This window comes from Colossoma macropomum, unplaced genomic scaffold (assembly GCF_904425465.1).
Source record: "Colossoma macropomum unplaced genomic scaffold, Colossoma_macropomum, whole genome shotgun sequence".
In the NCBI taxonomy this organism is placed as follows: domain Eukaryota; kingdom Metazoa; phylum Chordata; class Actinopteri; order Characiformes; family Serrasalmidae; genus Colossoma; species Colossoma macropomum.
The window spans coordinates 28,911,133-28,923,764 of record NW_023494793.1 but is presented as its reverse complement, the minus strand read 5'-3'; the positions used below and the strand labels follow the sequence as shown (position 1 = coordinate 28,923,764).

General features: G+C 39.4%; 1 protein-coding gene across 1 annotated transcript in view; it reads left to right on the top strand.

The window, feature by feature from the left end:
* frmd3 (FERM domain containing 3) overlaps positions 1-12,632 on the top strand; it is a 69,994-nt gene that overhangs the window by 52,971 nt on the left and 4,391 nt on the right. The window contains exons 10-13 of the mRNA XM_036579089.1: positions 1,215-1,303; positions 3,239-3,313; positions 3,633-3,701; positions 5,266-5,390. Coding sequence (XP_036434982.1) covers positions 1,215-1,303; positions 3,239-3,313; positions 3,633-3,701; positions 5,266-5,390 — 358 coding nt within the window. The remainder of the gene's footprint in view (positions 1-1,214; positions 1,304-3,238; positions 3,314-3,632; positions 3,702-5,265; positions 5,391-12,632) is intronic.

The following is a 12,632-nucleotide window of genomic DNA, read 5'->3' as shown; positions in this document are numbered from 1 at the left end:
TGAGAAAAGGAAACAGAAGAAAACTGGCACTAGAACACAAAAACTGGACACCTGGTTTTATGCACTGATGAATCTGAATTTAAGATCTTGGGAAAGTATAATAACATCTGGACTGATAATGACTCCAGCACACCACTGAAAACATCTAAACGTACTTCCCAAACAGTGAAGCTGCAGGTGTTCTCAGAACGTTGGACTGCCCACCCCAGAGTCCAGACCTCAACGTCACTGAGTGTGTTTGGGAATACTCAGATAGTAAGAAGCAGAAAATGCAACCAACTTAGAAGACTGAACTTTGAAGGTGTGGAAAAATATCCCTGCCGTTTTTTTTTTATGAAAAACTGAAAGATAGTCTTCTGAAAAGAATGGTAGCTATAAAAAAGGCAAAGAGTGGACACACTAAATACTGAAAAATGTGATATTTAGTCGTTGAGGCTTCTGTGTAATTTTTTTCTGTTTTTTTTCCTGATGCTGGAAAATGGATAACTTGCAAACAAAGTTCTTTGTTCTTTGCAAAGGGTGCTTAGTGGCCATTTTGGCTAGAAAATTACATGAAAGAAGGGCGGTCTGGTAGCTAAGACAGTAGTAGCAGCCATCTTGAAGCCTGAATGTTGTCTCTTTTTTGACAGTTTTATAGATAACCCTATCAAACCACATAAGCAAGGTTACTTAACAACTCAACAAGGTTTAAGGAGCCTTTTAGCTCCTGTGCAAAACTAAAGAAACAAACTTCCAACACCAAACATGTCTGAGCTGATTAATTACATTTGTGTGAATTTGATTTTCAACAAATAATTTCTTTAACTAGTTACGTAGAGTCGCACCATCACAAATGAAATGAAACCCTTAAATACTGAGTATCTGTGCTGCTTTTTACTGTAGTATTGATCGCCACTCTCACATTCTGCTCATTCTTCCCATAAACACCACTGAGCTACCAGTAAATAACACTCAACACTATCATTTCAGCACCCGTCACTCTCTCCCTCATTCCCTCTCTCTGACAGAAATTTTGCGGTCAGCAGTTTGTTCAGCTCTCATCAGATTCCATCATGGTGTAATTTATTGACCTTGTCTGCTTGCCATACCTGAACAAAATCCCTTTTTTCCCTTCTTTTTCTCCTCCTCTCCTCCCCCCTGCCTCCTTCCCTTTCTGTCTGGCCTTTTGTCAGCATGCAAAAGGTTCACGTTTTTATCTTTTTTTCTCTCTGCAGAAGAAACTTGTTTTGACATTCCACACCTCCACACCAGCAGCCTGTAAACACCTTTGGAAATGTGGCGTGGAAAATCAGGCATTTTACAAGTGAGAGCAACTACAACTGTCTATGGGTTTTACATCTACATGTACAGTAGGGCTGCACAATATATCATTTGCTAATTGTTATCGCAGTTAAAAGGGTTCTATATAGCACCAAAAAGAGTTCTTCTATTGTAACAAGCTTTTATTGTAACAATAGCAGAATCGTTTTGCAGTGCTATTTACAACCCTTTTCAAAAAAGCTCTATATAGGATCATACACCACACATTCTCCATCACTCTGAAGAATGCTTTCACGATACAAAGAACCCTTTAATCATGCAAATCCATTTTCTTTACTAAAGAACCCTTGAAGAACCATTGTTTTTAAGAGTGTAGTGTAACAGATTTGCCAGTGTTTTCCTCCAAGCATGTTCAGTTGTTCAAAGAAATAGTGTTAGGAGCAGTTGGAAAAGATGCAGTGGCACTTCATGTATCTCGGGGGAGGCATGTGCCAGTTTGGTAGCACCGTGTGGTAGGGTGTGACACAGTTAGCGGTTGGAATAGTCAGTGATTATACACTGGAGAACAATAGGGATGGGTGGATTAGTAACACATGTTACATCAGTGTTCACCAGTGTGTTTTTAATATAGCACTGTGTAAAAAATCAGACCACCCTTCATTTACTTAATTTCAAATGTCAAAATGGCTGTTAGGTACAAGTTATTCATTTTTCAGTGTTGGGGGAAAAGCAGTACATACAGTTTTCACAGAAAATGACACAGAAGCCTCAACATTTAAATATGGTATAATTTTTCCTTCAATATTTAGAGTGTCCAGCTTTTACCTTTATTACAGCTTACGTTCATTTCAGGAGACTCACTTTCAGTTTTTCAAAGAAATCTGCAGGGATATTTTTCCACACCTCTGAAGTTCAGACTTTTTTTCTGCTTCTCACAACCCAAGTTACCTAAATCATATTCATTGATGTTGAGGTCTGGACTGGGGTGGAGAGTCCACTATTCTGAGAACACCAGCAGCTTCTTTTCTCAGTAAGGGCTTCTTGACAGTTACACATCCTTTCCGACTCATAGTGCTGTCTCACAGTGGAAGCATAGACAGAAATGCCTGTGGATTTTTTCAGATCAGAAGCAAGAGTGGAGTTAAATTTTCTCCTCCCTCTCAAAGATGAAAGCTTTCAAAGATGAAAGTGCTGTTTATCTGATGGGGACCAATTTTGGTGGTCTACCAGATCTGGCACTGTTGTTACAAGTCCCATGTCCTTTTTTTTGCTTATTTTGATTTGACTTACACCTTCCTTGTGCATCTTTTATCTCCTACAATAATCTCTACAGAAATATCCAAAAAATGAATAACTTGTACTTAAAGGCCATTTCGACTGGAAAATGACGGTGCTGGACATGTGCAGAGTACTGTACATTGGCATATTACCATTTTTAGTAGTGTAATGGTCATAGGGTTTTGTCTATATTGTGCAGCCCTAACATAAGGGATCTTTTTTACTTTTCTCTGATGCTTATTTCCTCCTCTTGTCTTTCTCACAAACACTGAAACACACACACACACACACACAAAGGCGCTCTGGTGTTTGGTTACTCCATGTTCCGAGAGTAAGCAAGATCACATTTCTGATTAAAGCTCTTTAATTAATAGCTGAAATGCCATTGAGAGGACATCCCAGTCCCAGTGTACCCAACAAGAATTACTCTGAACACTCAACACTGCACTCACACCTACACACACACATATACCTTTATACACTCTCATACTCTGCATACATAAACATAGCACAAGTGGAAGACAAAACACAGCCATACCTTAAGTGCACGTCAGTCATCAGCTTGGTTAAGTGATTAATCGAGCTATTACAGTATACTCAATTGTGGTTAAGGCACACAAGTAGCATGACTGCCTGTGCACCATTGTGGTTCCTAATTCATGTTTCTGAAACATCCTCTTAATTTCTTCTCTTTTACCAGATGTGCAAAATCGAGTCAGATCAAGACCGTCTCCAGCAGCAGTATATTTTTCAAAGGGACCAGATTTCGCTACAGGTAGGATAAGCTTTCTACACAAACTCATTCACAAAATTCCATTATTAATGATGTTAATGATATTAATGTCTATCACTTGCATTTTGTCATATTGTATCAAAACCTATTAAGTCAAGTTGTTCAGTTTTTATTAGTTATTTGAAAACAGCAGTGGCCCTTTTTATGGTATGAAGATTTCAGGATGAATGGAGCAAATGAGAAATTGTCAAGAATAAAATTTTGTTACATTAATGTACATTAAAGCTTTTCCTTCTATAAATCGACTGTATGAAAAAAAAAAGTGTTGCACATGAGTTTTTTGTGTTTGGACTGATTACAGTGGTCGTGTTGCTAAAGAGGTGATAGAAGCCAGTTCAAAGATCCAGAGGGACCCTCCGGTCGTTCACAGGTCAGAGTTCGACCTTCTCATTTAAAGCTTTTGATGTTTTGTTTTGTTTTGTCTGCAGCTACACTACAAAAGTTTAGACATACTTACTCACAGAGCAGGTTTTCTTTTTCTTTTTCTACTACTTTTTTACTATTTTACTATTTTCCACATTTTAGAATAATAATAATAAAAGCATCACAACTGCGAAATAGTTACACAGTTCATTTGGAAATACTCTTGGCTTCAAATAAAACAGGGCTATTTAGACCCCACACCGTCATCACCAAACAACAGATTGGCTGAAATGCATTAAGAGAACAGACAGTCAGCTAATAAACTTTTAATGAGAAACACAGTAATTAATTAATAGAATGACATTCCAGCTCTGCATTTTCCTACGTTCAGTAAATTACTAAATGAAAACTGCTTGTTTCAAAAGTATTCTTGAAAATATTTTCAATTTTGATGTTTCATTTTGGTTTGAAAAAGAAGTGTGGAGGTGCAGGCTATTAGAAATTTGAATTTAAATACAAACATCTGATTTTGAATGTTTTGAATATTTTGAATCTGAGTCATACCATCTGAAATTGAATTTTAAGGTTTGTAAGAGGGCAAAATGAAACCTTCAACTAAATTGATGATGTACAATTGAACGTTTCAAATTCAAATTCAAATTCTTAAAAGCATTCCATTTCTATTATTGATTCACCTTTTTTATTCTCTTCCAATGTAACATCAGGGTGTCTTTCAGCCAAAAGCGTTCAAACGCCACATTGTTTCAGAGCCAGGTAATAATGCTTGGTTTATAACAGAAGTGGTGCATAACGGCTGGTGTTTTTTTGAACACCGGGCTCCAGTAAATGCATCATGAATGTAATTTGTACATGCTTCAACGCTGATGTGTCTAATACACTTGTGCCACTACTGTTTCAGTGTCACCGCTGTTGTAAGAGTGATGCATCACTTAAATAATATCTGGTCAGTGGTGGTCTCTTTCTACTGATGGATGGGGGGTGGGGGTTGATAAACTGCAGCAACCAAATGGCTGCAGCCAGTATTGCAGTATGCAAGTGTACATGTATGGTAATTGTTTCTGATAAAATGTTCCAGTCAGTGTAAGTACAAGGTTGGTGGTGGGAGCAGGGAAGAGATTCAGTGTTCGCCTGCTTTTGGCTGCCTGACACCCGGGTGTTATTTCGAAAGTAAATCAATGCTTTTTAGAAATTAAATTTCCGTTGTCATTAACCATAAAATTCAGATTCAGATTAGTTTGCTCTCCTACAAACCTTACAAGCCTTTCAACCTTTAAATTCAGATATCTAATGAATCCTACTCCATACAGAAGCCTTTAGATAAAATTGTGCTTGGGAAAACTGAAAAACATACAATCAGTTGGGTACAAACCTTTGATTGGTGGTGTATGTCTGTTTTGTCTGCAGCCATAGCTTGATTTGATTGCTCTTTCTTTTTATGTCTTTTTTCTACTGAAAGCCACTGGTTTCGTTATGTCTCGGGTTGTGTTGATGATTGTTTTTGTTGTCTGTGGGTCTGATTGTTGTGTTAAGCGTTGTTGTGACTGTTATAGGTCTCAGTTGGGCCAGAGCAGGAGCTATAACTCCCTCAGCCATAAACAACTCATAATGAACATGGAGCCTCTACTACCAGCACTGAGCTCAACCAAGGAACACAGGGACACCTCTGCAGATAACGGTAACACACGCACGCGTATGCTACCGTTCGGTAGTCTGCAGTCACTATTTTCAATAATATAAAACAATTTTTAATAATATTAAAAATTTGGTAGCGGGTATATGTATAAAATATTGTAATACTATTATGCTAGTCCTCCATAACCTCAGATTTTGGTAACACTTTACTTGAACACTGCTGCATAACAGACATAACCATGCCATAAACCTGTCCTGGCCAAGTGTTAAGGTGAATAGTGCACAAATATCACCAACGCTCTGCTGACTCAATAACTGCAGAGTTTTAAACCTCCTCTGGCATTAACATCAGCACAAACACTGTGCGCTGGGAGCTTCATGGCATGGGTTTCCATGGCCGATCAGCAGCATGCAAGCATTACATCACAAAGCACAATGTCAAGCACCACTGAACTCTGGAAAAGTGGAAACGTATTCTGTGAAGTGATGAATCACGCTTCTCTATCTGGCAGTCTGATGGACGAGTCTGGGTTTTGGCGAAGGCCAGGAGAACATTACCTGACTGACTGCATTGTGCCAGCTGTAAAGTTTGGTGGAGGAGGTATAATGCTATGGGGTTGTTTTTCAGGGATTGGTATAGGCCACTTAGTTTCAGTGAAGGGAATCCTAATGCTTCAGCAAACCAAGACATTTTGGACAACTGTATGCTTCCAACTTTGTGGGAACAGTTTGGGGAAGACCCTTTACTGTTCCTGCTTGGCTGAGCCCCAGTGCACAAAGCATAAAGGCATGGCTGGGTGAGTATAGGGTAGAAGAACTTGACTGGCCCACACAGAGCCCTGACCTCAACCCCACTGAACACCATTGGGATGAACTAGAACAGAGATTGTGAGCCAGACCCTCTCGTCCAACATCAGTGTCTGACCTCACAAATGCTCTTCTGGATGAGGGCCAAAATGTCATATGCTGTCATAAGTTGTCATGACAGATTTTGTTCAATGTAACAGTGTCAGGTTACCATTACTGGTAAAAATCATAAGAAATGGCAAAATGTTTGATGTCATGACAGCTTATGTCACATGATCATTTTTGCTAAGTGAAGTCTAGTCAGCCGTCATGACATCAAACATTAATGATGAAAGTCATGACAATTAAGGGTAATGTAACATGACACTGTTATATTATTGAACATAACCTGTCATGACAGCATGCAACATCTGGTCTGACATATTTAGTTGGCATGTCAATGCTTTGTAGCTAATTTCTAGGAGGCTGTAAAAAAATGAAGTTTAGAATGAGCAAAGCTTTTCTCAAGACTTGACAAGAAATTAGTCTAATTAGATAATTACAGTATATTTACTATTTAAAACTGACAATATTTAAAAATATCTCTAAAAATATCATCAATTATTAATTACGACAAATGATTCCAAGCTTTTGTGATGTACATGCACATGCTTTCCCACACACAGTGTACACACACATACAGAGTGTTGACAGGTGTGAGGTGCTTTGCTCTCAGGGGCTCAGTGGAAATTGAGCAGCTGATGCTCCAGTCTCCACGGACACTCCAATCAGAGGGTTAAAAATACCCGCCCGATTATCTCAGCAGACGGCCTGTTAGCTCTGATTAATAGAGCTGTGCTCGGGCTTGTAGTGGGTGTGTGTATCGAGCTACATGCTAATTTAGGGCTGTTCTAGCTGGATGCTCGAGCAAGAGGGCGATTGGCAGCATCAGCAGTGTGCGCTTCTTGCAGCTAAAGACAATGTATTCTAAATTTAAATGAAATCTAATTAAGTCTGTCATTGTAGTTCTTCTAGTGTGTAGACATTAAAGCAAAAAATATATCTAATAATAGACAAAAATACAGACAAAATTCAGATTTCAGGCTGCTATTGTTCTTTTGTAGTTCCTTTTTTTAAGGTACTACTGTTTTAATGTAACTGCAGGTAGGGGTGGGCAGTAAGGCAGAAATATCATATCACGATACTTCAACAAGTTTACATATGATTTTGACACACAGACTAAATGTGCTAGCAGTGCTACATTTTAAAACACACACACACACACACACACATCTTCTAAGCCGCTTATCGTTCTGGGTCACGGACATTTTAAAACAGCCATCAGAAACTTTTCATTCAACTTTTCACATACTGTACTGCACGAAATCTGATTAAACAAAACAAATTGCGCTCTTTAAAATGAAACATGCAGTTCATCACTGTTCTTCAAGTACTGACTCTATTCCTAATATGCTCAGGAAAGCATATTGCTTACCACAATGACTAAATTTATCATGACAACTATAAAATATTGACATATTACCCACCTGTACTTTTTGAGAATCAGTTAACTGATTCACAATTAATGATTCATGTAGTAAGAATGATTTTAAATGTAAGATCAATTCTAAATGTAAGATCTATTCTGAATGTATTCTAAATGTATTCAGTAATGTATTCCTTTATGATGCATAAAAAGTAGCAAATTCAGAATACATTTAGTACAGATTGTACATTTGAAATAATTCTGAACACGTTCCTTTTTACTGCCCTGCGATGGACTGGCGATCTGTCCAGGGTGTATCCTGCCTTCCGCCCAATGACAGTTGGGATAGGCTCCAGCACCCCACCGCGACCCAGAAGGATAAGCGGTTTAGATGATGTATGTATGTATGTACGTTACTTTTTATGCATCATGAAGGATTATGTTACTGAATATATTTAGGACAACGTATTCAGTATTCAGCCTTACTTTGATAAAGTGTTCTGCCCAGCTTGCCTTACTTGTCCATTTTATATATAACAGTGAGATTACTTAACCCCTTAAATGGCCAGGGCCCACCAGCAGGGCTAAGGTTTTATTACACACTTCTATAACCTAAGAACAATGCACTGAAGGCCCTGTAGATACTGTATAATAAACCTTTTCATGTAATAAGGCCAGGAATTTAAGCAGTTAACAACTCCTCATGGTCTGAGAAAAGTGTGATGATGTCGGCATGCAGTTTGCACAACAATAACCTGAAGACTATAAGCTTCCATCACTTGTTAGCTACATTAGCCTCATAGCTTCAGTGCAAAACTAAAGAAGCAGACTTCAGTTCTCAGGTTAGCGCACTCTGAAAGAGACCCTAACAGAGTCTATGGGGACCTGATGTATGGTGTGAAGGAATAATCTTTCAGATGGGGTTTCATTAGAGATCGCATAAATAGTATTTACAGACGTGCTGATCTCAGAGGGGAACCTTCTGCATATTTTATACTAATAAATCAACTCGTTTTTTCATGGCCGAGCAGCTGCATGCAAGCCTTACGCCATCAAGCACATTGTCAAATGTTGGATGGAGTGGTTTAAAGCACACTGCCACTGGATGGAGCAGTGGATTTTTTTTCTGTGGAGTGACGAATCACGCTTCTCTATCTGGCAGTCTGATGAATGAGTCTGGGATTGGCGAATACCAGGAGAACAATGCCTGACTGCATTATACCAACTGTGAAGTTTGGTGGAGGAGGAATAATGATATGGGGTTGTTTTTTTGGGGTTTCCAACTTTGTGGGAACAGTTTTGGGAAGGCCCTTTTCTGTTCCAGCATGACTGAGCTCCAGTACACAAAGCAAGGTCCATAAAGGCATGGCTGGGTGAGTTTGCTGTAGAAGAACTTGACTGGCCCACACAGAGCCCTTAACCCCATCAACCCCATGGGATGAACTTGAATGGAGATTGCGAGCCAGACCCTCTCGTCCAACATCAGTGTTTGATCTCACAAATGTTCTTCTGGATGAATGGGCAAAAATTCCCTCAGACACTCTCCAACATCTCATAGAAGGCTTCCCAGAAGAGTGGAAGCTGTTATAGCTGCAAAGGAGTATCAACTCCATATTAATGCCTATGGATTTAGAATGGGATGTCATAAAAGTTCCTGTAGGTGTAACATGTAGGTGTCCCAATACTTTTGTCCATATAGTGTATCTGCCACTCCATCGGCATGTGAAAATCTCTTCACCCACCCTCTGTTGTTATTACAGGACTGCATGGTTAGTTGCGTGTCAATCATATGCCCTCAGCATACGGCTGACCGATTTGGGGAAAATTTGTAATTGCGATTTTTCTGACTAATATTGCAACTGTAATTTAAATAGAATTTATTTTCTATAAGTCGAGGTTCAGATCTATTTTTTTTAACCAAGAAGGCCAGAATATCCACTTTTCTGGCTGGAGGCTTGACCCCTTAATGTAGTGTGCCAGAAAGCCTAAAAGTTGTGGTTGTGATGTCACAACACATGGAGGTTTGGTTGCCTCTGAGTGGTCTAACTCTACATGCAGCATATTAGGTTAAATTTCACCTCTTAAAATTTAAGACAACTGTGATAATGTAGGTTATAGTTAAAAAAAATTATTTAAAAATTTGCACTTTCTTAAATATAAATATAAAAATGATTGATTTTCCAACCCTACCTCAGCACTTCTCCAGTAATTTATCTGTCTTTTAGAAAAAGGCTATTTAATCCAGGCTCACTTCCAAAGACCTGTATTGTCACTGTATCCGTGTTCCCTGTCTTAAAGGACACAAGGGATGTCAAGAGATCTTAAGGCCCCTGCAATGTCTGTGTCGGCTTACAAGCCCTGATGGATTGGATCAAATTCCCTGCAGGTCTTTGAAACATGGATAGCAGTGTAAATGCTTCATGTCTAGTTGAACCATTTAGACATAAAAGTGATACTGGTGGCTTAAATTATGGGGAACTGTCCATGCTGTGCAGTTTGCCAATATACTGAACAGAAAAAGCAGCACATTTATTATGCTGTTTAGACTTGTGGATAAGGCTAGGTATCTTGAAACCTGTTCAGTGTTGATGTCGATACCTTGATTTCAATACCAATTCCTGAATGATACTTTTTTTCCTATGCATTCTTTTAAAATTTTAGACCAAATGTGGGTGTGGCTTAGACTAGAAATGTGTGTGCTGTAGGGCTGCACGATGTGGCCATAAAATTCGATGTTGTTGGATATTATAATGACTATGAGAAGTGATAAATGATTATCAATATACTGTGTCTCTAGGTGTGCAGCAAGTACAGAGCCTGTTTTCTTTCTGTGTAAACTGAAATTTAAGCAAATGGAAAAAATACAAAATTACAAATTACAAAAGCACCATTCACTGCAGAATAAATATAATGAAATACTAATAGCTTCTTACATCAGAACTGCAACCACATTTTTTCATGCACTGTTAGAACAACAGCATTCCCTGAACAGCTACAAAAACAGTTTTATTTTCTATATAGGCCTAAAAAAGTTGAATAAATTGTATACTTAATTCCGTATAAAGCTCCTTATGGTGATGCAGGTTTCTCTTCATGCAGGAGAGCAGGGTCCAACACAGTACTACATTCTGCCAGTGCAATTATGACAGTGCCCATGTGAGGTGATTTGATTTATTCTGTCATTGCAGCCCTTAACGTTGTGTTTATCTGAGAAACTCAATGCAACAACTAAGAAAAATATGATTTATTGTGCAGTCCCTGTGTGAAATGCTGCAAGTGGGTGTATTAACTAACTGTAACAAATTGCTGACTAATCAAGAAGCAATTGCAAGTCTAGATCCCTACGACCAATAAGCTAATAGGCATTCAATCTTTTTAGGCGAAATCAATGACTCAACACAGTGTTATTTATAGCTTTTGATAAAACAATCCATTTTTGCTTTCTGCTTTCATCTGGCGTTTCAGGGTGTGTATGTGTGTGTGTGATGTCTAGCAGCAGTCCTCCCAAGTGTTTCTTGTCTCCAAAATCGTCCGCTGAGATTTGCCCAGCCATGTGCCATGGCTAATGTTGTAAAAATAGCCCCATCCTGCATTTGGGATGATCCAGTCCCTAATGCCCTGTCTTTGTTAACACTGCTGACATCTCAGCCATCCTGTGAAGTGAGGGGGCCGAGCCAGGACCCTGTCGTATGGGCGTGTGTGTATGACAGTGCTAAACCCTATCGGAAAGCCAGAGCGTGGGAGCCAGTATTAAAGTGGACTGGGGAACGGCGGAAGGTCATTGCGAAGCAGGGTTAGGGTTGGAGCTTTGGGAGGGGAAGGTAATGGAGGTTCTAGGACAGCACAGAGAGATTCTAGAGGAGGTTCTGGAGGGGGACGTGGATGAGGTTTTAAAGGGTTTGGAGGAGCGGACAGATGCCATGCGCTGTCAGGTGAAGATTACCACCCGGCACAGCCTGCAGCTCCGCATGGCCAATCACACAGCTCGGGACGTTTACGTGAGGCTGCTGGGACATGGTGAACGGATCTCAGGAAGCGGTATGGAGGCACCCATTCTGTTCAGATGATGATAATTTTGACATCACCATCTGTGACAGATGGCAGATCAGCGTAAGGTTTTAGCTACGGTAAAATTGCTGCCTTTAGATGCTTGTCAGAAGGTCCTGTTTCCCTATTGTGAAGTCGTAATTGCACCTGTAATCACGAAGTCTGTGGATTTAAGTGCTTTAGAGCTGTAAATCTGTTTTGCTATCTGTTTTGCTATCTTTCTAACATCTTCCAGTATTGTTAAAATGCACATAATGCAACCAGTAGTTTCAGATGTAGGCGTATCTTTTTTCAACCCAGTTTAGTTGTGGCCAATTCCTCTTGGAGGATAAAGGCTAACACTTGCTTCCTTTGAGACACATGTAGCACCATTTGTGTCTTGTCCAACTGCCACTAACACTGCATTACTGTAACACTCTTGGAAGAGAAAACTCCCAATTCTGTTACATTAGCTAACGATGGGGAGAGGGAGGGTCATCTTTCATGCAACTAGTTGCATGTTTTGAGTTGCATGCAACATAGTTTCTGTGCAACCTGACGGGCACACAAAGCAATTCAAAATTCAATGTGATCACATGATATTACCGCTATTTTGATTGGCTGTTTCATGAAACTTGAGGCTCTACATGAAGTTTCCATAAAGTTGAGACGCTTGCAACTGTTGTGGCTGTGTTTCAAGTGACTAGCAGAAGGCTTGTAGGTTTCGAGCAAACTAAAGTTGCAATTCAGAAGCCTGGAAAAATTGTTTCTAACTCAAACCCAAAATTGTTTCTAGTTCCCATTTCCAAGAGGAAAGTTTTATTGCTGAAATGTTACTTATTGATGGCTCAGGAGCCTTAATGGTGATTCTCCTGAAATTCCTTAGGATAAATAGCAGAAAAGAGCCGTGAGCTACAGAAAAGATAAAGGAGAGATTAGAGTTTACTTGCAGATGAAGAGAGTTAGTATCTTGGCAAATCTGAGCAC